This window comes from Micropterus dolomieu, linkage group LG05 (genome assembly GCF_021292245.1).
Source record: "Micropterus dolomieu isolate WLL.071019.BEF.003 ecotype Adirondacks linkage group LG05, ASM2129224v1, whole genome shotgun sequence".
Classification (NCBI taxonomy): Eukaryota; Metazoa; Chordata; class Actinopteri; order Centrarchiformes; family Centrarchidae; genus Micropterus; species Micropterus dolomieu.
The window spans coordinates 25,881,588-25,905,212 of record NC_060154.1 but is presented as its reverse complement, the minus strand read 5'-3'; the positions used below and the strand labels follow the sequence as shown (position 1 = coordinate 25,905,212).

The following is a 23,625-nucleotide window of genomic DNA, read 5'->3' as shown; positions in this document are numbered from 1 at the left end:
GTAAACAGAGGTCCAGACCCCAAACAATTTGAGTTACAGATCTATGAGTTTAAAGGTTTTTCAGACGTCCAAACAATCTTATAATACTCTGACATAGGATTTTACATTTCTGGGAAAATTATCAAGTCAGGATTTATTATATCTTTTACCGCAACGCTCGAAGGTAAAAAGTCAAAGCACACCATTTCTGTCACAAAGTAATCCACCATGAGCGTGTGCCTGCACGTATTTGATTGGCCACCATGGTGCCTTGCTGGGTTGCGTTGCATTGCAATTGAGAAAAGGTTGAGCCAATGTTTTGCTGGATGACCCTGTGTTACCAGACTGGCCTCATTAAATGAATGAATTTTTTTTTGCAACACTCTGCTTCTCATTCACACAGCTCCATACAGTCCTGGGAGCTGCTCTGGCCAGTTGAAGCTTAAGTGCCTTGCCCAAGAGCACCTAATCAGCAGTCTCTGAGGGAAGGGAGAGAGTTACTCATTCACTTTCCGCAGCCAAAGTCAGTTACAGTGCCAGCCTGAAGCAGCTCCTCAGTGCAGTACTGTTGGCATGCGACTGTATACATTCATACGCAAACACTGACATTCCTGAGCCTCTGGAGGTTCCTCTCTCCTCCTCTACACGCTGAATTGGGATATACGATCCAGTGCTTATTAAACAGAGCTTACTTGTAATTAAGCCTCCCAGATGGGTTTTGCTTCAAGTTCACTTTAAGCTCTCTCTCCATCTCCATCTCTAAAAGTGATGAGTGAAGAGTAATAGGTTTTGTAATGTGCCATAGAAAAATGACAGACTGTTGAAAATGAGAGGTGGCTGTGAGATCATGTGCTGAAAAAAAATACAAGGAAACCAAACACTTCTTGTTTAGTGTACACATCCAGTGGCACTGTAAAAGTCCAGCTCCAAAATGGTCACACAATATAATTATAGCACTACTAAGACATTGTGGGTGAAAGGGTTACAAATACCATCTCACCATGTGTTTATCTCTTTATCCATAAGTCACCACGCAGACAGAATCTCTAAACGCAAAGCCATTATGTAATAAAACTGGGAATGAGATTAAGGTTTTCCATTCAGATTTCTTTGTTTGACTCAACCACAAAAAAAGATCCTGCTTGATATTCTTGTTTAACATAAAATCTGACAACATGCAACATATACAGCAAGATGAAACAAGCCGAACATGATGTGGAGGTGCACAGCTGTGCAGGGAGGCAGGAAGCCAGGTGTCCAGCAGGAGAGCGATCCAGGATCCTGACGGCTCCCTCTGATGCATGTGTAGGCCTCCAACACCTCACTGTGGACCTGTGCCTCGCTAACGGCTTTTACAGCAACATCTGGCAGGCGACAGGTCTTATTCTCCACTTTCTTGCCAATTAGTGTTTCTCTGCACTCTTCCATGTTCCCATGCAGCACAGACTCATACACACACACACACACACACACACACACACACACATTCTCAGTCTGTTCTCAACCTGCCGGCTCCTGCCAGGTTGGACACACAGGGACGCAAAAACATGAAAAGAAACCTATTTAAAAGGACTAATCTAACCATTTTTAAACATGAAGTTTATTTTTACAGTCTCCAGCTGGACCTGCTACGAGTATGTGGAAGCAATCAGGAAACACAGAGAGAGGGAGAGAGAGAAATTATGTTCACAGATTCACTAAGCCTGGAGGATAAACTGCAGAAATGTATAAAGGCTCCATTGAAAAGATGGATGTCGCATTTTGTTTTTATTTGCTAAAGAGGAGGTCACTTTGCTAAAATAAACACATTTGGTTTGAGACCATGCAACATGCCCATCATTAGTTCTCATTAGTTCGTTGTGCTGGCGTGTCAGTCACTGACCACAGACACACAAGAAAAAGCTATAATTGTTTCAATGTCTTTGTGTCCGTTTGATTTCATTTATCAGGCCTGTAAATTTTGTCTCACTACCATGTGCCTCAAATTATCTGGCATTGCTCTCGGCCTTTACAAATTTTAATAGTGTTATTGCCTGTGCAATGATGTTTTCATTGTGGGGAATCAAACAATCACGCACTCAAGTTTAGTAGAGGGTTAAAGGGGCTTATTAGTACTTTTCTAACAGGTCACTGCTCCATCCAAGCAGGACAATAAACAATACTGTGTACACCCAATACGTGCCACCAAATAATATTAGAATAATACAATGACACTCTTCATATATTAAATATCTTCTCAATTGATGATTGATGTTGGTGTATTCTCCACTCTGGATGCTGAGCTAACATAACGTTGTAGTTTAACAGACTAACAAGCTTTTTCTCAGTGCTGAATGCACGGAGATCTTCGATAAGGGGAAGTATCGCTGAAGGATTCTGACAATTGTTTACTATTAATTAGCATTAGCAGTCAGTCAGTTGTCATCTGTAACTATAGCTACAACTATAGCTGGAAAAATGATGTGCGCAGTCAACTAATACTAGCTTGTTTGTAAGCCAACAGACTCAACAATCTCTTATTGTGAACACCCCAAAGCTAACTTTTAGAAATATCATAATCATACAGAGGGGAATTTCGTTCAGTGGTTCAGAGATCTTTCATCTTCTAGCTTAGCTTGATGCCGATGCAGCAGAGGTAATGTTAGCAGAGGCCGTGGAGGGTAACAGGGTAGGGGATAAATGAATGGTAGGGAAGGTGTAAATTTGATGCATACGCTGATAAACACTGTAAAATAATGTCATACAAATAGTACAGTAATAGTATTTATACTACTTGTACTCTGAGTTTCAAGCTCACAATCTTTCATATTCCATACAGCCCCCACTGCTTACAGTTGACTTCTGTATTTATGTCGGGTCGGGGGTTGTTGTGACTTTGCTGTTTTGGGGGTCAAGTGGACAGAATCACTGGGTTTTCTCTGGAAAGAGGAAAATTACTTACTGTTGCAGTAAACGCTATAAAATGGGACCGGGATCAATACATAGTGTAATAAAGTGAAGTGAAGTTAATCTTAACAAACTAAATAAATGTCGACACAGCTTATAAAATCTAAAAAAGAGAAGCCAGCATTGATCCTGCCCACGATTTTATGGCGGACAATTGGGCGCTGAGGCTGTAATAATTGAATAATTGGACATTTTATGTTTGTTTTAAAGAGGTGCGTTCTGGCTCCAACCCTGAATTACTGTTGTATTTGCAGCACTATACATCTGCCTGCTAATACATAAAAAACTGCCATCCAAAGATCTCTACCAACAGGACCGCTGCTGAGGTGTTTGTGTGGCTTAAACCCTGTTTGACCGAGCGAGTACCCTTCCTTCGCCCCGTGGATGACTCTCCTCTGCCCTCTCCATTTGACATGTTGCTCCTCTGATGGATGTTTGCCATCTGGACAAGGTGTCCCTGGGCTTTCATCAGGCCTTCAGCAGGCAGGCAGATAGGCCAAGCGAGCGGGACGAGCATCCCATGGCTCTGCAAAGGGAGATAAAACAACCGTCCCATGTCACCACGGAGGAGATAAAACAAGGCTTCTCTTCACAGATCATACATCAACATTATACCATCTGACGCCAGAAAGCAGCAAAGCATGCTGGGTAGATGACACACCTAGAAAGATGGATCTCTCTAATCTGGGGAGTAAACACGTAAATTATCCAGGGATATATTTAAACATGTGCATGGCGAGTTAGTTTTAGTTTAGCTGAGCGAGAAAGAGTGTTTTATCTCACGTTTAAATATTTATTTTAAATTTCTTTCATGACACCAGCATGCAGATAGAAAATAGAAAAACAATATATCTCAGAGAATCTTTTAACCTTGGTGAACTTCATTATGGTGTGTGAGTGACGGTGACATGTCAGTACTTCACTATCCTGGTGGGGCTGTAGAGCCTGACAAGTACCATCTATGGCAGCTTACCTCGTCACACTCTTCATTTGGGCATGAGAACATATCGTCCTCATGTCTTTGCTGATTGCTGCATGGCACCGCAGGGGCACATGTCTGTAAGATCGACTGTACAGTGATTTCTCAGGAGACCTTGACGATCTGAGCTTAGAGCTTATCTGAGCATTTTACTTTTTTTCAGTGGATTCTGTATCTTTCAATGTGCTTTGATTTATCTCTGCCATAAACACACGCAGACCGTTACATTGAGTGGGATGCACTTTGATCCCTCACAGAGCGGACTAGTTTTCAGTTGCGGTCTGACGAACACTTGACATCAGAATCTCACTGTATCACTCCTCAGTTCCTCCTTGTGTTCTCAACCTTTCAAACCCAATTATACGTGATTGTTCTGTTATCCTCTGAACATGCTTGAGCCACCTGTCATCCTTCTTTCCACTTAACTAAATGTGGTTTTCATCTCTTTAACATGGTTTCGATTTCTCCTCTGAGCTGAACCGCTTTCTCCTCTTTCCATGACTGCGAGCTGGCCGACTATGGGCTGGATTATGGTGCTCAGACGCGCATTGGCTTGCAGTGGGACTGTTTATTTGGAGAACTGGCACTAACACTGTCTCAACAGCCTCCCAGTCAAGTGCACCAGCAAGCTTTAATTACTGGAGTTTGAAATGAGGCTCCATTAAAATGAATGACCTTCATTAAAGTGGTATTAAGCGACAGATGCCTTTGCTGGTGGGGTGAACAAGCAGCGAGTTGGGGGGGTCGATGGGTTGGGAGCACTTGACCAGACCAAACAAGTGCCTGAATAAACAGCTCACCAGGTTTTTCTTTCTTTTGCCCTCTTTGAGCGAAGCCCCACTGCGACCACCATCGAGATTACAACCACCTGGCTGTGCGTCCTGCTCGCCTCCTTCCCCAAACATTTTAATCATGGATGAAATTCATTTATATGTTGCGATAATTGTGCCTAATTGTTTCTTTGAAGGGGACTGAGGCCAGCAGCATCTGGCTGACATATGGCTCGATGCTTGAGAGAGTGACTTTGTGCCCAGCAGCAAACTGTGGGTCTGATCGGCCTTCTATTGTCCATTTACCCTGAATAAGCTTGAATACAAGCCGTGCTTCTGAGGTAATGAAGCCGACCTGGTGACTGAGTTGGATGAGGTACTAAAGAACTCAGCCTTCCTCCAGATGTGTTTGAACCCCACTGAAGGTGTGTCATCGCCAAGATTGGCTGGAAAATGTTCTTCACTTTAGGAATTCAGCAGCCTCGGGTTCTCCAGCTGGGCTTCCCCTTTCTGGTTGTACTGTACATTCCATGTGGCCGACAGACCCGGTGATGGTATGCACAAACACACATACTGCACTTTGCTTTATCCGTGCAGTAATGAACACACAAAGATGCATGTATTCACCAGGCCAGAATCCTACGAATTACCTTCATTATGGATGATTCTGCACCTTATGGTTTGCCATCCCTTGCCAACGTTCAGTCCCAGTGTAGGAAGTTATGTGCACTTTATGTGGCGAGGCGGAAACTAACGGTATTGACGTCAAGGAGCATGCAGGACACTGGAGTTTGCCTCCTGTCACAGGCTCAGCACTGTTTGTTGAAACACAACAGAAGATAAACTGGGGTACACCTGTCTGTTCACAGTGCAAATACGTTGCATTTCCTGTGACTGCTTCACAATAAAAGCCACCCAATGTTTCACTAGAAAGATGTGAATACAATTTGAATTAAAAGTGGGAATGACTGACAGTGTTACTAACAATTCTGTAAGTAATTACAGAATATAAATTATTTAAATGGCTATTGCTAAAAAAAATGTCAACCATAAATTGTTTCAAAAAGGGGGTTTCATGAGAATCTTAAGGATAATATCTTTAACGTTTGCATTTTTATTAACTATAACCACAATCTTTCCCTAACTGTGATCAAGTGTTTTTGTTGCCTAACCCTAACCATACCATGACCAAATTTTATTCATAATCATGCTTTCCCTAACCTAAACCATACACGTAGGACATAAAAATGTCGGCGTTGAACAGAGAACCAATGTTGACCTCCTTGTTGGCACGTCCCATGCACAAGCTCATGCACAAGCTCAAGCTCATAAATGCGCAGCTCTTTTGTGATTTTTTTTTCTTTCCCACACACCCATTCTCATGTTGGGTACAAGGCATAAGTTGTCACCCAAACATGCACAAACCTGCGCGCAGTCATTCCCACGTAAACACAACCTTCCCCAAAAGAGTCCGGAGATACAAACACAGGTTGCCATTGAAGAGATGATTATTTTTCTGTTTCTCTCCTTGAGTGGTATCCCCGTTCATGCTGAGAGCCTGTCAGTCACTCAACCCCCCCACTCCCACCCCAAATATCCCCACCTCGTCATTGAGTGTCGTTGATGCTGACATGTCACATCTGGAAGCCCTTCCCTACATGTGCTGCATAGACATTTCTCTACTCACTTTCCCTTTCCCAGGAGGCCTGAAGCTCCTGCACAACAGCTCTGGACTAATGAATGCATTCATGGGCACATTCCTCCCCCTGATGTTACGGGATCAGTTTTCTCAATAGGTGGAGAATAAAGGGAGATCAAAATAGTGGCAATTTGCTGCGAGTCTTTAACACCTTGTTTGTTCTGAGGGGCTCCTTTTGTAAGGTCAAAAAAGTGAAACCTATTTTAAGTTGACATGGATGAGATGCCTTGTGGCATGTGTGACAGCATACTAGCATCTGTAAACAAAGCATTGAAATCTCAAAGATCTTTGTCAGACACTTGACACTTGTTGGCTGAGCAGGCGGCAACAGAGCCACTGTTTCCTGTGGAAAAACTATGCTAAGTGTGCTGCTCTGCCCTGTAAGAGGCGAGGGCGTTCCCTTGGCAGGAGGAGAGAATGAAATAATCATTAATACGTCTAAAGGGTAAATGATGTCATGCACAGAGAATAAATGTTGGTGTCAGGCCATGTGAGACGTTTGCAGAGAGAGTGACACTTTGGGCTGTAGTGTTTCACAAGCACAGATGCGTTACATGCTGTAACATACACTGCACACAGCAACATAGGTGTGTACCCACACACCACACACACTCAAACACGCATACAAGCCCAGTCCATTGATGAAGGGTAGGATGATCTGCTTCCAGTTAGGTCGCACACTGTTCCTGTTCGGCGGGTATACAAAGAGATGGATCCAATGTCAGGACATGCTTTTAATGAAACTCAAACCGAAACACGTTTCTGATTGGAGAACAAAGAAAGAGAATCAAAAGCCATTGCAGAGGTGACCTGGGCTAGAGCGTGCTCACATCTCTAAACACCAGCTCCTCACGAAACACCAACTCCAAACAAGGCCCCTCCGAAACATCCTGTTCCTGTAACAACGCAAAGCAGCCTGACAAACGTAACCAGTCTTTATGCCTCTGCTATCTAGAATTACAATTTGTTTTGAAAACTCAATGACATAGGAATAAACTACGTTTTAGGTTGCTTATGACTTCCAGAGATGTAAACGGCAAAAGCTGAGGCTACTGAAAACCTTGGAAAGCTTTGAAGAGGAGAAGAATATCGCAAACATATGTCTTACGCGGCGCACTCATGAAAAGTATACATCATGAATAAAAGAAAAAGTTCTTTCTCTGATAAGAAATTGTTAAAGCAGATATTTAAAAAAAAAAGGCTTAATTTTGAGCGTATTGTTATCATCGTGTAAGTGAAAGACTTCTTATGTGTAAACTAGCTATGTCAAAAACAATAGTTTTGGGACATGCATTTATTTGCTTTCTTGCCGAGAACTAGATGAAAAGATTGATACCGTTCTCACGTCTGTACGATATTTACATCTTCAGCGAGCCGCAGTTAGGTTAGCTTTAAGACAGGACACCAGGGCTAGCCTAGCTTTGAGCGAAGTTAACAAAATCTGTATACCAGCACCTCTAAAGCGTACTTATTAATACTTTATAGTTTAATTTGTTAAATGCGTACAAATGTCTAAGGGTAAAAACGACAACTAGTTTTTCTGGAAACATTCTTGAAGTCTTGTCTTTTTTCAAACTTTAAAATCACAAATATACATTATGAACAGGATGCTAATCCTGAAAGAGCAAAACCTGTCATAGTCAACCTAAAAATGCTCCTTCCAACAGTCTAATGCTGCTTTTATGGGGGAAAAAACTATTTTTGAAAATTGCTTCATCCTTTTGAGCCTCATCTCAGCACATAGGACTACATTGAGAGCACAAATCCCATTCAAATGGTCCATATCAACGTCCCATAAGTGATCTGACATCCATTCACCCAGTCAGACCAAGAGGAAGGTTCATTATTTTCTCCACAGAGACTGCAGTGTGCAGTGGTCGGCTGCCCTGAGGTCTCCAAGCTCAGCCTGCACCTGTGACCAGAGCTGAAGAAAAGAAAACAAATGCAGTAAATAACTGCCCCTCTGCTTAATGGAGCTTAAGAGTGGCCTCGCTCATTTGCCGTGAAGAACAGAGGGTTTGAAGTGACTTACAGCACAATGGCTCTCAGATAGTGCTTCACAGTGTGAGCGGTCTCATGAATAACTTTGTGATGGTATCAGTTTAAACTGTGTGCTGGATTTAAAGGAAGGCAGATGTGAGAGAAACCACTGTAAAGGTTTGGTGCAAAGGTTAAATATACGGGTTGCCCACATTTGCCAGGAGAAACAAGCGGAAAGTCCTACACAAACATCATTGTCTGCTACTGAGGCACAAAGACTGAGGGTTGGCGCATCAAAGACTCGTTCAAGGACATGGAGGTAAACTGTCTACGATCCAACACAAGCTGAAACTTGAGAAAGTAAATGAGGTCTGTCTACATTCACTATCTGGACATTTTTATATATAAAAAAGCTGCTTTGTTCTCTCTTTTGTGCAGGTATTGTCTTTAAAAGTCAATACAACTGTACTGTATCTGCAGACAAAAACATTATTTTCTGTCTTGATTTTCACAGTAGTGAACACAAGCTGGACCGTTCATCTCCCTGTTTCGCTCTGTGGGCATGATTTTATTTCTAACAAGGTGTAATTTATGAGAATCTGAAGGCTCTGACTGCTCCATAACCTGGGTCAGACTCACTCATTCTTCAGCATGACAGGACTGGGCTCCTGGAGTTATGGGATCAAGGCTGATGTCTTACAGAACACGGCTCAGGGGAGCAGGTATCAGCACTGCCTTATTTTATCAGCTCTCCAACTAGTGAAAATGAACACGGGCCCCTATAAATCATTTGCTTCTGATGGCAGCCCAGAGGCAGCAAGGCAGAGCATCGTCTGATGTCGTACATGTGTGCCATCTTTTTTTATTACAAATGTAGCATGACAGACTGAGCTCTCCTCGTGGATCTGTGGGGGCGTGGTACACCTGCAGAGTGTGAGGACTACATGGCGGTAGTCGTGCTACAGTTAGTGGCCCTATTAGCTTGAGTATCTGCCACAACCTGGTCCAACTGCAATAGAAAAAGAGTAGGGTCCCCAGCATGAATGTATTATAAGAACTAGACTACCTGACTCGAAGAGGTTGCCCGCTCACTTAAATGAAAATTGCTTGCCAAGCACAAAAAACAATCCGTGGTGTTTGTCCCGCTGGCTCCGCCCATGCGTAACCACTCGGCCTCTTTACAATGGGATGACGTCACACACTTGGAAGTCTTTTTTACGACTTTTTAGAATAATATGAAGAGTCATAATTTACCTAGTTTGCAGTTCAAGGTGTCCTGTCAACAGTTTTACAGATGTCTCTTATAATTGTGATCTACGATGAAAATGCTTTGTTTTGTTAGTGTCAGACATAAAATATAGACATTTATTTTATAGCTCCTTCACGCTTAGGATAAAACAGAACTGTTACTTAATTGACAAACCCAAAACCATCATGACAAGCTAATCAACTCCACTCCTGGATAATGTTAAAATGCTATTGTTAGTCACAAACATTTAAAAAAAGTTAGATTTGTCCAGAATTACTTGAACATTTCTCTCTTTGTGTGGCTTTCTTGGATTTTTATTTCACTTAACCGCTGAAGCCAAATGGGCGTGGGAGTATACCAGCCTTCTTTCACACAAGAGATCCATGACCTTGATTCGCTTTCCCCTCTACTGTTTCTGTGTGAAGAAGAGAAAGTGAACACAGTGTATGTGTATCGAGGCTGTGTGTGTGTGAGGGGGGAGACAGATATTGTCAAAGTCAACAAGACAAGAACAACAGATTCATTACATTTGTTTGACCAATAACTTCCTGTGGAAGATAGATGTGTTTTGGCTCGAGCAGCTGTTCACTCTGACAACAGTCACTCCCCTTGCATGATGTCCTGTATGGGAGGGGAATTATCATTCAGTGCACGTACGTACGTGTGTGTGCCTGCCTGTGTGTGTGTGGTCTAACAGCTTCAGCGTGGCTAATTCAGAGGGCCCAGACAGAAACCTCACACTTTTCAGAAGGGCCACAGACACTGGAGGCCTTTCTCCATGAAGTTAGCGTGCCTGTGCATGTTCAGCTGTGTGCACGTGTGTGTTTCTTGGTGTGTGTGTGTTCGACTGTTCTCTGGACCGAAACCTAAATCAGCACATGAAAGGTGTGTATCTCAGTGTTGCTTCTCCTGCTTCTCTGACAGGAAACAGACCCTCGCTGTGGTATTTGGTTTCTCCAAACTCACACAGGACTCCCATTTCAAACATGGTACAAAATTCAAAACAGAAATGTAGCATGAGTGGGGACAATAAGGCCAATGTTATGTCACTGGTTACATTTAATTCCACAGATTGCTCACTGCTGTTCAAAATATGTAAATTCAGCATGATTGAAAAAAAGATATTTTGCATGTATTGAAATTGGCTTTTTCTTTCATCCAACGTGCCAATGTTTCAAATTTACTTCAAACGTTTTTAAGCAGAGTTTAATAATTTAATTTCACTCTGCTTCGGTCTGTGCAGAGTGAATCCTCCTCTCAGTGTTCTCTGTGTGTGTTCTTGCATTGAAACATGTGCAGTCATTACCCCTGGTTCTCCAGCCCAGCAGGGGGTTTTGGTGTTATTTGTGTTGGGTCGTGTGTGTAACGCAGGTCTATCAAAACGGCAAGATTATGGGCGCTGACACAACAACAGCACAGGGAGGGGGAGGATGAGCAACAGCCTGACCGAAGAGAAAAGAGAGGAATTATGGCGTATCTATCATCACATTTGCACAAATGTTTTGGCTAGACTGGTTGAGTCTTCTCTGTCATCACCAATCACCTAACAATAAATCCCTGAGCAGCACTCTGTTGGGAAGGAAAGAACCAGAAAGACAAGTCTGACGGCAGCAGAGGCAGGCTTTTACACAGCACTTTCAAATATTCACAGACTAATAAAAAGAATGGGTTGAATTTGGTTTCTGGCAGCTCATCATAGTCATGTTTCCCTTTGTGGGTCACACTGAACCTTGGCAAAGGTCAAAATCTTATTGGATTTGTTGTTTTGTTGTTTTTTTCTGCCAAGTTGAATTTCTGCTCAGACAGCTGAACTTGAGCACAACACCAGCATTGTTTCTTTTACCCCTGCAGGCTGCATTTTATGAGATCACAGATTGCAAGTGACCAGCCCTGTCTGACTTTTGTATCTGTTACGTTACCCGCCGTTGTGTTGCAACAACGCACGGCCACGAAAAGAGACACAAGATGTCGGCCCAGTGTGTATGAAGCGAGGACAACACTGTTGTTCCTTATGAGGCTGAGGATTGACGGCACACAGCAACAGCGTGCTGACAGAAGTGACCAACACTAATGCTCCACCGGTGGACCGGCACACTGACTGATGTCTGTAACCCTCCAGCCCTTCAGAATGAGCCTCCTGTAATTCACAGCAGTGCCTTTCATCTCCTGTATTTCTTCACAGTTAGAAAATGTCAACATTCTTGTTTATTGGAATTAGCAGCTATACTTGGCATAGTGCATGGTTTAACCTCCCAAAGAGGACAAAACTGGGATAAGGAGACAATTCTCCATCATTCTTCTGGAGCGTTTCCTGGCCAGCTTTTAGCTTCTGTATATTGCTGAGTTCTCGCCTTTCTCATGAGTCTGTGTCCAAGACACCATTGTGCACCAGTACTTCAAATGTGGCTCCATTTCCTGCAGGCAGTTTAAACATAAACAATCAGGGTATGCTGTTTCCCCATCAATATACATCTATTTTGATTTTGCAGGGTCCACATGAGAAACAAAAAATGACAAAAAATGACATTGTTTTTCTCAATAATTGAAATTATGTTTTGACATTATATAGTCATACAAACCATCATTAACTGATTTTTTTTGGCTATTTGCATTTAGCGGAAACCAGCTGTGAACACAACATTGACATACTAACACCTCATGACGGTGCTTTGTCTATTTACACATCTAGCAGACACATAGCAACATTAGCATTAACATGGAGCTGTGTTTCTGGCCAATATTCACTCTCCTTTAAGGTCTAGTCTGGTCTCCACCAACTCCAGAGGGAAATATCTGGCTTTTTAGATGCTAAATGCGCCACTATGTTCACTAGCTAGCCACTAACTGTGTCTACAGTAAAACCAAAACAATGAGCTTAAAGGAGCTAAAAACCTTACAAAGTGCTGAGGGGAACTACAGATTGAGTCTGTGATTCACAGTACACATTGATCTATTGTCTAAGTATTGCACATCTAAGTACTGATTATACGAGCTTATTACACCAGAAATTCCATATTACATTACTAATGAAAAATTATAATTTTCTTTAGACAAGACAATTCTTGCATTTCTTGTTGTCGCTCTTAAATGATGGTGTAAAAATGAAGTTTTAGGCTGTGTGGATTTGAGGTGGGGAATAGCTGTGTCCTCTCCCAATTTCCTTGTAATGATAATCCCTGTCTACTTGACCTGATATGTCGCTCTCTTGCCTGGAGTGCAGTCTGAAGATTAAATTAGAACCACCTTGTAAATCAGTATACAAGACAGAAATATCGTGAGAACGGTGTGCATGTGTGTTTTCCTCAGACAGGCAGGTTTTTCGGCTCAGGCCCTATGGCCTCGTGTCAAGCGTTTGACCTTTTGCTGGTTTTCAGTGTCAAGGCTTTTTAGGTACCCAAGTGCCACAGTCTGTTTCCATGGAAATGTGGCTTTAAGGGAACATCCATCACTGGTGAAAGGCTGACCCAGAATACCCAAACACACCCTGCCCTCTCGTATTAAAATTCTCCAGCGTGCCACTCTCCGCTGGGCACACACATTCCACATTACTCTGGTCAAGGGAAGTGGAGGGGAAGGCTACCTGTTGCTGTGGCAACGCCAGCCAAACACAGAAGTCAGACAACACGCGTGTCCGTGTCATTCCTAACGTGACAGCGGTTTGCCATAAACCCGAGCCTGCGTGGTAATAATACTCCTGTGCAGTGGGCGGGGCTGGCGTTTGGCTCTGTGGACGCTGGTCGGGGAACAGTCTGGCCACACTCGCAAATGGGAAGGCAACACAGGAAACTGGGGCTTCCAGTAAAAACATGTAATTAGAAACATATTGACTGGGAGCTTCGGTGTGATACACCCAGCAGGAAGGGAGAGACACATGCAGGCAGGGATGCACACAGGGGGAAAAAGAAAAAAAGTGGAGGACAAGATCACTGGGTCACTGGGAAAGTCCCATGAGAAAAATCAAACGTTGCTGGACGAAAATGGAAAACCAGAGACCTGGATGGTGAAAGACAGGCAAGACACATCGTTAGACACGGAGAGCAGAGAGGTAATCTAAAGCAGAGATATGTCAACACCCAGTCTGACCTGTCAGCCAGTTCAGGACAGACATGTGGCAGGCAAGAATATCCCACTGTTGGAAATCCCTACTACTACTACTGTTTACAAGATGCAACATAAATGCCACTGTATTCAGAGTGCGTCAGTATGGCCTGGAGACTTCACCACTAACAAGTAGGCATTGGGCAACATGAGCTCCGCGGGCAGCGCGGGCCTCAACGGCACTAGGTGACTCAAGCCACGCCCTGCGCTTTCCACGCGGTGAGCCAAGCTCCATAGGGGGACAGCAGGTTAACCTTGCCTCATGTGACATGAGAGTCATCACTTACACTCCCTGATGAAGGCCGATAGGAGCGCGGAGACATCATGCAGTTATTAATTTCGATGCTGCCAGCGATAGAGCTGAAATGTAATCTAACATGCATACCAGTGATTAGTTAATTGTTAAACAAACAGCACACGCTCAAAGACGTGAAGATGGACGTACTGTAATAGTTGTGTTTTTAGGATGCCAAACCACACGTGCAAGATTTATTGAGTTTGAACAGCAGCCCGTTTAAAAACTTCAAAGAGCGACAATGAGAATGACTCGCAGCTCTCCCATTTCAGTCCACGGCTCATGCGATTCTCACAGAGTTAAATTCTGAGATACCAGAGAGCCTCTGCAGGGGAGGGACGTGAGAAAGAGTCCCCGCATCCACAGAGAGAAACCATCAGAGGACCTCTTTAGTGTGTGGCTTTACAGATCAGGCAAGCGGTGACTGTGGCCTCAGAAAGAAAAAAAAAACCCTTAATTAGCCCTCACTCCCAGCAGACTGCCAACCCAAGAATAGGGGTTAGATTAACAACGAGAACTGAACACTTTTAATCAACTCTCAAAGCGTTTCCTTGTGCCACCCCCCTCCCAATGTCAACAGTTCACAAACACATAATGAGAACGAGCGGAGGAAATGGATGTTTGGTAGGTGATGAGGTTTTATACATTTCAAAATACAAACGTGTGAAGTGACGCTTCGCAGTCTACAAAGGCAGAATAAACAGAAGGAACTGTGCATTAATCAAAAGGGGCGGTAAATGAGGGAGTAAATTGGTCTTGATATAAAACAGTACAGAATTGATCTTCTATTGAAATACATGGAATACAGTTTTGAACAATGATTAATAAAGAAGAAGTAAACACATACTGTACGGCACAATAACCCTGGATCATTCATGTGAAAACATACTCCACAATTCATTACAAAAGTCACACACACTCACACACACAGTACTTTGGATGTTTTTTTTGTCCCTAATACAATTCGGGACCCAGAAACAGTATCACACTTTAAGCACCAAAAGGCCACGGGAAAGGAAGGGATAGGTGAACTTATTAATCTTAAGTTAATAATGTAGGTGCAAAACAGTTTTAAAGTTGTCTACCAGGTTATACCTAAAAACAGAAATAAGATGTTACAGGCAAAATCTTCAAATTTCATTCTTCACTTCCAATCAGCTATCCCACATTACAAGACAAGAACCAAGAACCCTGCAAGTTTTCCTGGGGCCATTCATAATGCTTTAAAAATGAGTGCACGTAGTAGCTCTGAAAAAGAAGACAGTATGTTTATATTCTCTGGCTCCACCTCTCCATCTCCTGTTCGACCATCCTGTTTTAATACTTCTTTTTTGAAATAATAAACATGCAACACGGTTTTGAAGTATGCTCTTGGGGCTCGATAGAGTCTAAATATTAAACATGTTTGGACAGCAAAGAACATGTGCAAAATGTAACAGAAAGGCAGAAACATGTAGAAAGCGTAGAGGTAACAAAGAAATGCGCTAAAAGGTCTTTGGTCACAGGTGTTTTTGACACATCTGGCCACAGATGTACAGTAAGTATTCAGACAGTTGGTCAGTACAGTGGAAGGGGTCAGGCCGTAACAGTATGAACAGTACCACTGGTTAGAATTCAGAGACTAGAAGTGAAATGTCTGACATTTCTGTGTGCAGAATCAGCGGCTCTGGATGCAGCTCAAACATTGAGGTTTTTTTTTTTGTTTGTTTGTTTTTTTGCCGATTTTTGTTGTTCAAATATCCAAAACAATATCTAAACATTGTGACAAAGAAATAAAAAAATGCACTGCCTATGTTTCAGTTTTGAAATACTCGTCCAAATGTTTTCCATATCCTACATGTATGTTTCTTTAATAACAACATTCCTGCTATCTATCCATCTGTGTATACAGTATGTACAGCCCATGCTGGTTGCATGAAGCATGAGGCTGAACTTTATCTGAGGAATCAGATATCATTTTCAGCCAGTAGTTCCATAATTGGCTCTAGCTCTCTGTTTCCCCGTGGACATTCTCCATATGTACTTTGAGGTAGTCGTTCCTGGTGAACTTCTTATGGCACAGCTGGCATTCTGCCATGGGCCGGTTAGGGTTGTGTGTGAGCTTATGCCTGCTGAGCATCTTCTTCAAGCTGAATGACAGGTCGCACACCTAGAAAACAAACACACACCCAGATACAGGATTTTAATAGTAGAAATTACAACAAATAAGCACACTTTATTGAAGTTTGCCCAAACACACACACAGCCGGAAACACAGATAACTTTTTTTTTTCCCCCCAACAATCGTGAGAGGGAATGCATGCAACTTAACATCCATCAGAAATGAGCCATTTTACACTGTACAAATGACTCCATCGTCCTCTATCAATCATTATAATCCGCCACTGGCTGGTGTTCAGCTGCAGTTTAACATACTGCTTCAAGAATCACAGCATGTGTCCTCACTCCATCTGTGAAGAACTTCAGTGCAATGAAAGCAGTTTACATCTGTGGTAAATGGGAAAAAAAAAATCCTGCAACATATGAATGAAATTATTTTTGGTTTAAACACAATCATTGTAAAAATATTGTATGGTCCAGAGTCGTTTATAATCGTGCAGTCTATCATTAGTTTTTCCAGGTAAGTCAGAGACTCGTATTGATGTGCTATCATGTTCTAGCTTTACTATCCAAATGGAATTAAATAAAGTTCAAACCATCAACAAATACAATATTAGCAACTTTATAAAGTGAAACAGTGACAGGAGCTGATGAGAGAGGGGCCTCCTCGTCTCATCGTAACCCAGATGTTACTGGATGCTTCTACAACATTTTTAATGCTGTTATGACAGATGCTGCTTACAGAGCCCCTCTAGCTTGTCTGGAAAATGTTCCTGGAACTGCGCGATTCCTTTGTCTCACTCAAAATGCACCCCAAAATAAAATCCACATGTTATTTCTATTATCTTTAATATTTTAGTGTAGACTTATTTACATGAAAATCACTCTTCCACAGCTGGGAAAAAGAATCCAGATGAATGTGGGACATCACTGGGAGACACTCTCTGGTGATGCCTCACTGAGAGTGAACGGGATACTGATTCTGTGGTCTTAAAAAACAACTATAGACCATTCTCCGGGGATTAGGACCCAAGGCGATGCCACGGCTTGAGGCTTATTAGGGTGCTGAAGCTCAAACGAGAATCTGAGAAGCCAGAGTTGGGTAATGGATTAGACGCAAGATTGTTTTTAATGTTCATCAAAGACTAAAGAGATATTTGGATTCTAGAGTTACGATCTCAGACTATTGTCCATGACTGAGCTGTCAAGTACAAAGGTTTTTAAAGTCTGACACAGTGGACCCACGCAGACAAAATTGAGACATCTTTGCCTCCGCAAGTGTTTTGTTGAATGTTGAATGGAGGTTTTCAACATAGAACATATCTGAGCCTTATGTCAACAAAGTTTGGAACTATAGTTTCCACAATGCTTTAGATTTGGATGCTCTGGGTTACAACTTGTACCCCGTTTTTTTTTGTTTGTTTGTTTTGCTGATATTTGTTTACATTTTGGAAAACTGGTAACTTCAAAAGTATGCCCAAGTAACTATTATTATATTATTTTAACTTAATATTTATTTCTCATATTAAAAAGTTTGGAGAGTTAGACAGGATTTTTAAAATTTTAGAGACCCCCAAGATACAACTGTGGCTTTCTAAACAAAAAATAGAAGACGTCAACTAAATAGCCCTGTGAGTCCAAATTTCAGAAATGGCAATAAAACGCAGCATCTAAAAGTTTGTTCCTAACAACATCTTCCGTCGCATGTTCCCTCCCCAGTCTCTGAGAATAATTATTACGCCGACAGAATTATAAGCAGAGGGTAATTTCTCCCTCTGATCCTCTCAATGTGTTTACGTGAGATCAGCCCACTTGGCCCCTCCAGAGAAGCAAGATTACTATCTGCCTCTTACTAAGCCCCCCTCCACAACTCTTCCCCACATCTGGCCTTGCTCCATCACATATACACACAGACAAACATGTGCAAGAATCAAAGGGAGACAGTGGCTAGTATAGAGGTGCTGTGGAGGTGGCTGGACACTCACATCACATTGGAAAGGTTTCTCTCCTGTGTGGGTCCTCATGTGCTCGTCCAGTCCTCTCTTCTGGCTGAAGGCTTTGTTACACTCGCTGCATTTATACGGCTTCTCCTGCAGCGAAACAGACACACACACCGCATTTAGAAGAGGGCACTTGATCTGTCAGTGTGCAGCAGAACAATACCTACAACAATACTTCCCCAGTGTGGTCACATGTGGACAAAACCTGGAGGAAGATTTCTGTCCATCACGGTGTACACACGTGTAATGACGCACACGTGTAATGACGCACATGTGTGCACGCGCGCACACACACACACACACATGCAGAGAGAAAAACAGACAGGCACAGCACAGTGGAAAATGCAAGAAGATGTGGAAATATCCCAGTGACACGCACATACACACATTCACGCTCACACACTGATACCCTCTGACTTCACACCCCGGTTGTTCTCCCTGTGAGTTTATGAAGATATGAAATGAAAGATTGTACAGCCCCTGCAGTAGGGAGGAAATGACCGGCGTAGTGGCCATCAAAAACACATGGATTCCTCAAAAGAGTAAGGATAACACAGCACAGAAAATCCCTTTGAACATGTATCAGTGCACTGGCACTCTGGGGCTGTAGAATATCACTCCTCTGTCTCCACACCTCATCAGTTTACCAAAGAACATTTCCTCTGCACCTTTTGGAGGCCTGTCTCAGTGTCAGTCAAAGCAGCTATCTCGCTGTGAGTGTGTTTTTAACCAAAAAAGCTCCAAGTGTGTGCGTGTGTGTGTGTGTGTGTACAGCAGGGTGGACAGCCCTGAAGGGTAGGTGTGTCCTACAGTCTGAGTGGAAACAGTGGTGACACCTAAAAGACTTGAGGAGAAGTGAGAAGCGTGGAGATAGTGGGAGCTGGTTCCCAGTGTCACTCTTTGGGAAGCTGTTTTTGACAGTACTGGCTGATAGCACAGGCTCTACCCATTTAAAGCTTAGTTGTCATGGAAACAGGGTGAATGCAGGAAGTGAGGGTCCTGGGAAAGGCGCTATCGTGTGGGCGGGGCAAGGAGTGCCCACTGACACAGGATACAAAAGGAGGTAAAGATCAGGTTCACTGGATGTGGTGCATGTGTCTGAGCGGCTTTAAGTATGCAACGGTTTGTGTGCATGTGACTGAAGAAAGGGCAACAATGGAAATAAATCTGTGAGAGTGTGTGTGAGAAACCCGCCTCGACGAAACAGACTGATGCAAATTTCCACTTAAATCGTCTACTTTAACAAGGATCACTTTTTCCATGAGGGATGAATAGTTCTTGTATGACAAAGGAAAAAAAAACTACGAGGGATCAAAGTTCAAAGGTCAGGAAACACATGAATGGACTTAGGTGATGTGGTGTACCCAGAATGCATCACTATGACCCCGGTAACATCCAACATCTGTACCTGGTGACCTTCACTCTTCAGCAGCTGTTCACCCTTTGACCTTTGACCTGAAATTTCCTCTGAATCTGACCACTCTCAACAAAAGAGCACATCTATAAACGCAACGGGTTTGGTTTGTTTACTCGAAAAGAACCTTGTGTCATGTTAAATTTGTTGGTATTTGTAAAGCAGCATGCCAACAGGAAGTCGTTATGCTCTATGAGGCTTCAGGGTGCAGTCAGAAATCAGCAAACAACTCATAGTCCAAATGGTCTAAATGATGTGGACTACGCAAAGAGGGGGGAAAAAGCAACCATATCTCTACACTAACAATGGCTGGGACTTTGCATTTGCTATTGTTTGAATGTGGGGAAAAAAACATACAATATTTACATTGCCTTGTGTTTCAATGGGGAAGAGGGCTCTGATCTATCTTTGTCGTATCTGTTTTGAATCATGACACCAAACTGTTTGAGAAGTAATGCGTGGAAGCATTATGGATTTGACACCATAGATGGAAAAATTGTGGATAAAGGTGAGGCTGGTTGCTGCGTTATAAAATTAAGCATACACAGATTTGATCCACTGCATTGTACCGGCGGCTATACTGACCTCAACAAGCTAATGGAGTATTAACCAGATGTGACCGATTAAATAGTTTTCTGTTCTGCTCTGGTCATTTTTTGTGGCGAGCTAATGTGGCTACATAAAAACCACTGCTGATACCAAGCCACTTCCTTTGACAATAAAAAGTGCATTGTAATGTGATAGCAGGAGGCCTTCACTGTGAAAGTGACTAATGTCAGCTAACATTTAGTCCACTTAGTTTTTAGATTTTTGATATTTGCTTTGAATATAGCTTGGACAAAACGGTTTCCAGTGTTTTACAAAGTTTGTTGAAGAAGAGCGGCGCAGAGACGTGGACTCACATTACATCATATTAGATCATCTAAAGACAAACCTTTAGAAAGTGATGAAGGAGAAACATGTTGTTTAGCGGGTCGTTTCTGGTTTATGAGCCGCAGGTGAAGTGGTTTGGTGAAGAGACACAGAGGCATGTAATTACATTCAGTAATTACACAAGTCTTTTCCATTAGCTGCCGTGTCAACACATCCAGGGCAGCGTGCGCAGCATCAGCTCTGATTACTGTTTATCACAGCAGTTAGCTGTTTGTAATGTCTGTATCTGTACACAGTGCTTTTGATCCAAAGGCAGAACTGTGTGTGTTATATGTATTAGACAAGTTGAACATGATAGTGTGTCTGCTGTTGAATCATTTTAACGCAGCAATTTTATAAACATCCAAAACAATATTAAAGGATGTTGGAGTATGGGTGCGACTATTAGTTCTTATTCATTTTAATTTGATCTGTGACAGTGACAGCACTGCCACTAACAGTCAATCTTTATTATAAAGTTCAACCTCAAACGCCCCTCTGAGTTTTAAAGTGTCTTAGTGAAAAAGCCTTCATCATGTCTAAGAACTAAAGATGGAACCTTTTACATGAAAAGTGTGTCTGTAATTATGCAACATACAACCTCATCCATTTGTGTCAGAGATCAAAACAATATTATAATAATAATATAAAAAACGCTTAATATCCAAAATGTCAGCGGTGTTCCATTTTAGTTTGCCGATGCTATGGTTTGTGGTATAAAAACAAAAACTCCAAACGCATCCATCTCAAATCGTCTGTACATTAGCAGTGAGCTGCGGCTCTTTCAGCCAAATGATATTTGTTTTGCTCAACAGTGACTTCATCTGGCTCTGCTGTTTGTAACTGTTCAGCCCATATTTCAGAGCGCTGTGAGCAAAGGCAGAGCTGGGAACATTAGGAACGAAACATCAGTCAGTTTAATCAAGCAGCTCACTAGAAAATTATACCTGCCTGTTTTTACTGAGAGACGTCAACCTGGGCAGGATACCGCCATTATCAACACACTGTAAGAGCACTGTGCTCTGGACAGCATTAAAAGTGGACAAATATTTGAAATGACCAGTGTTGACAGGCCCCAACTGTCACAGTCATAGTTGCATAAATTGATGATGGAAATCTACAATGAAACACATATTAAGTCTCATTTATCAAAAGTGGTACTAACATACACTTCCAGATGCTCACAAAGAGCTCATGAAAAGTGTCGCTTTGGTGGAGAACTTCAATGGGTCGAGATGTGACGCCGGGTCCCAACCCAGGAAATTACCTCATGATGACCTGACTCACTTTACATTTACATGGTCAGGCCATCAAAACAATGCTTCCAGTGATGTCTGCATCTGAACGTACTGCATTGCCACACTGCATTGATTTTCTCTTCAGCCTGTGTCTACACTGTCATTAGCATTACTAGATGATTTATGAAACAACACGCAAACGTGGGCGCCACCTCATGATTAAATGGGTAGGGAGCGTCACATATGTTAGACACAGAGGAGACAGGACTTTACTCAATAGGCGAGGTGTGAGAGAATTTCTTCATGCACACTCAGCAATTCAGACAAAGGCTAAACAGAGAAGCTGAAGCGTATTGCTCAAGATTGAATGATAAAGTCAGTGGGACACCTGACACTGAATTAGTATCCCTTTCTCCCTCTCTACATATATTCACTGTGCTCACTTTGCATTGTGGAATATGACAAAACACTAAAAACTGTGTAATAAGGTGTTAATAGGCCTTTTTTCATTGCAGACATTTGGTCATAGTAGGAAAAGCATTCTATTCAAGTGTCCCGGTAAGCCATGACAGTGTGACAGTGATAGGGGTGGGAATCCCCAGAGGCCCCACGATACGATATTATCACGATATTTATGTTGCGATTCGATTTTATTGCGATTTTAAATATACTGAGATATATTGCAATTTATTACCTTTTTCCAACTTCCAATTAGGTTCCTAAAGTCAAACTTTGTCAACATCTGTTTATCTAAAAAGATACGTTTCTCTGTTTGTTCAGATCACTTTTTCAGTCCTCTATATGGTCCTGTTAAGTTTTCTAGTGGACTAAAAAAGCAATAGATTTTATTATTCTAGTACAAAAAAGTTAAAACTCCCATCTGCAGTTTATATAATAAAATATCGAATTTAGCCATCATAAATTGTATTATTGTTACAACTGTGCTTTCCCTACTGTGACATGTCAAAATGTCTTTGTGTAAAAGGGCTGCAGTGCATTTGGTAATGCTCCGTCTGGTTAACAATGCCATTACTTTCCATTACTTAAGTAAATATATAATAATGCCACTATGGCTTGTAACAAAATAAAAAGGACACATCTACACATCATCACACTTCAAGCCACAGGAAGCAGAGATCGTCTAATCACAATGTGCTCGAACCAAATGGCCGTGATTGGTCAGTTTACCAGGGATTATTAGGGAGCGCCTGATTTGATGCACCAGAGCAATTAATCTATACATCCAAACCATCAACATGCATCCAATAAAGTTTAACTACTTAAATTATGATTGTACTTGATGATACAATACACTGGCAGCTCAGGAAGTAGAGCGGGTTGCCTGTTATTCGGAAGGTCAGCAGTTCAATCCCCGGCTCCTCCAGGCTGCATGTCAAAGTGTCCTTGGGCAAGATACTGAAACCCGAATTGCCCCTGGTGGCCACCAGTGTATGAATGTGTGTGAATGTTAGTTTCTGTTTGAGCACTTAGGCTCAGTGTGTGAATGCAGTGTAAAAGCGCTTTGAGTGGTACATATACAAATGCATTTACTGGTTCCCTAGTAAATCACATTAAGCCTGTGGCAAAGAACCTTGGTGTTTGGTTTGATAGTAATTTAAATTTCGAGCAGCACACCACAAAGCTTGTTCAATCATGTTTTTATCAACTTAGAAATATAGCTAAAATTCGATCTATGTTAACTTTTAAGGACACCGAGACCATTTTACACGCCTTCATCTCATCACGCCTGGATTATTGCAACAGCCTTTTCACCTGTTTAACCCAAAAATCTATTGATCGACTCCAGACTGTCCAGAACTCAGCTGCCAGGCTTTTAACCAGAACAAAGAAATATGACCACATTACTCCTATTTTAGCTTCATTACACTGGCTCCCAGTATGTTTTAGAATTGACTTTAAAATTCTATTGATCACTTTTAAAGCTCTTCATGGCCTCTCGCCTTGT

General features: G+C 42.2%; 2 protein-coding genes across 4 annotated transcripts in view; both read right to left on the bottom strand.

The window, feature by feature from the left end:
• LOC123971410 (cytoplasmic FMR1-interacting protein 1 homolog) overlaps positions 1–23,625 on the bottom strand; it is a 1,205,200-nt gene that overhangs the window by 513,030 nt on the left and 668,545 nt on the right. The window lies entirely within an intron of this gene.
• Positions 14,614–23,625, bottom strand: part of prdm5 (PR domain containing 5) — a 32,595-nt gene continuing 23,583 nt past the window's right edge. For 2 of the 3 annotated variants that reach the window (XM_046050257.1, XM_046050258.1), the window contains 2 exons: positions 18,081–18,185; positions 14,614–16,144 (listed from right to left, as the gene is read on the bottom strand). In XM_046050257.1, coding sequence (XP_045906213.1) covers positions 15,980–16,144; positions 18,081–18,185 — 270 coding nt within the window. In that variant the 3' untranslated portion in view covers positions 14,614–15,979. The remainder of the gene's footprint in view (positions 16,145–18,080; positions 18,186–23,625) is intronic. The other variant, XR_006825185.1, reaches the window with a different exon arrangement.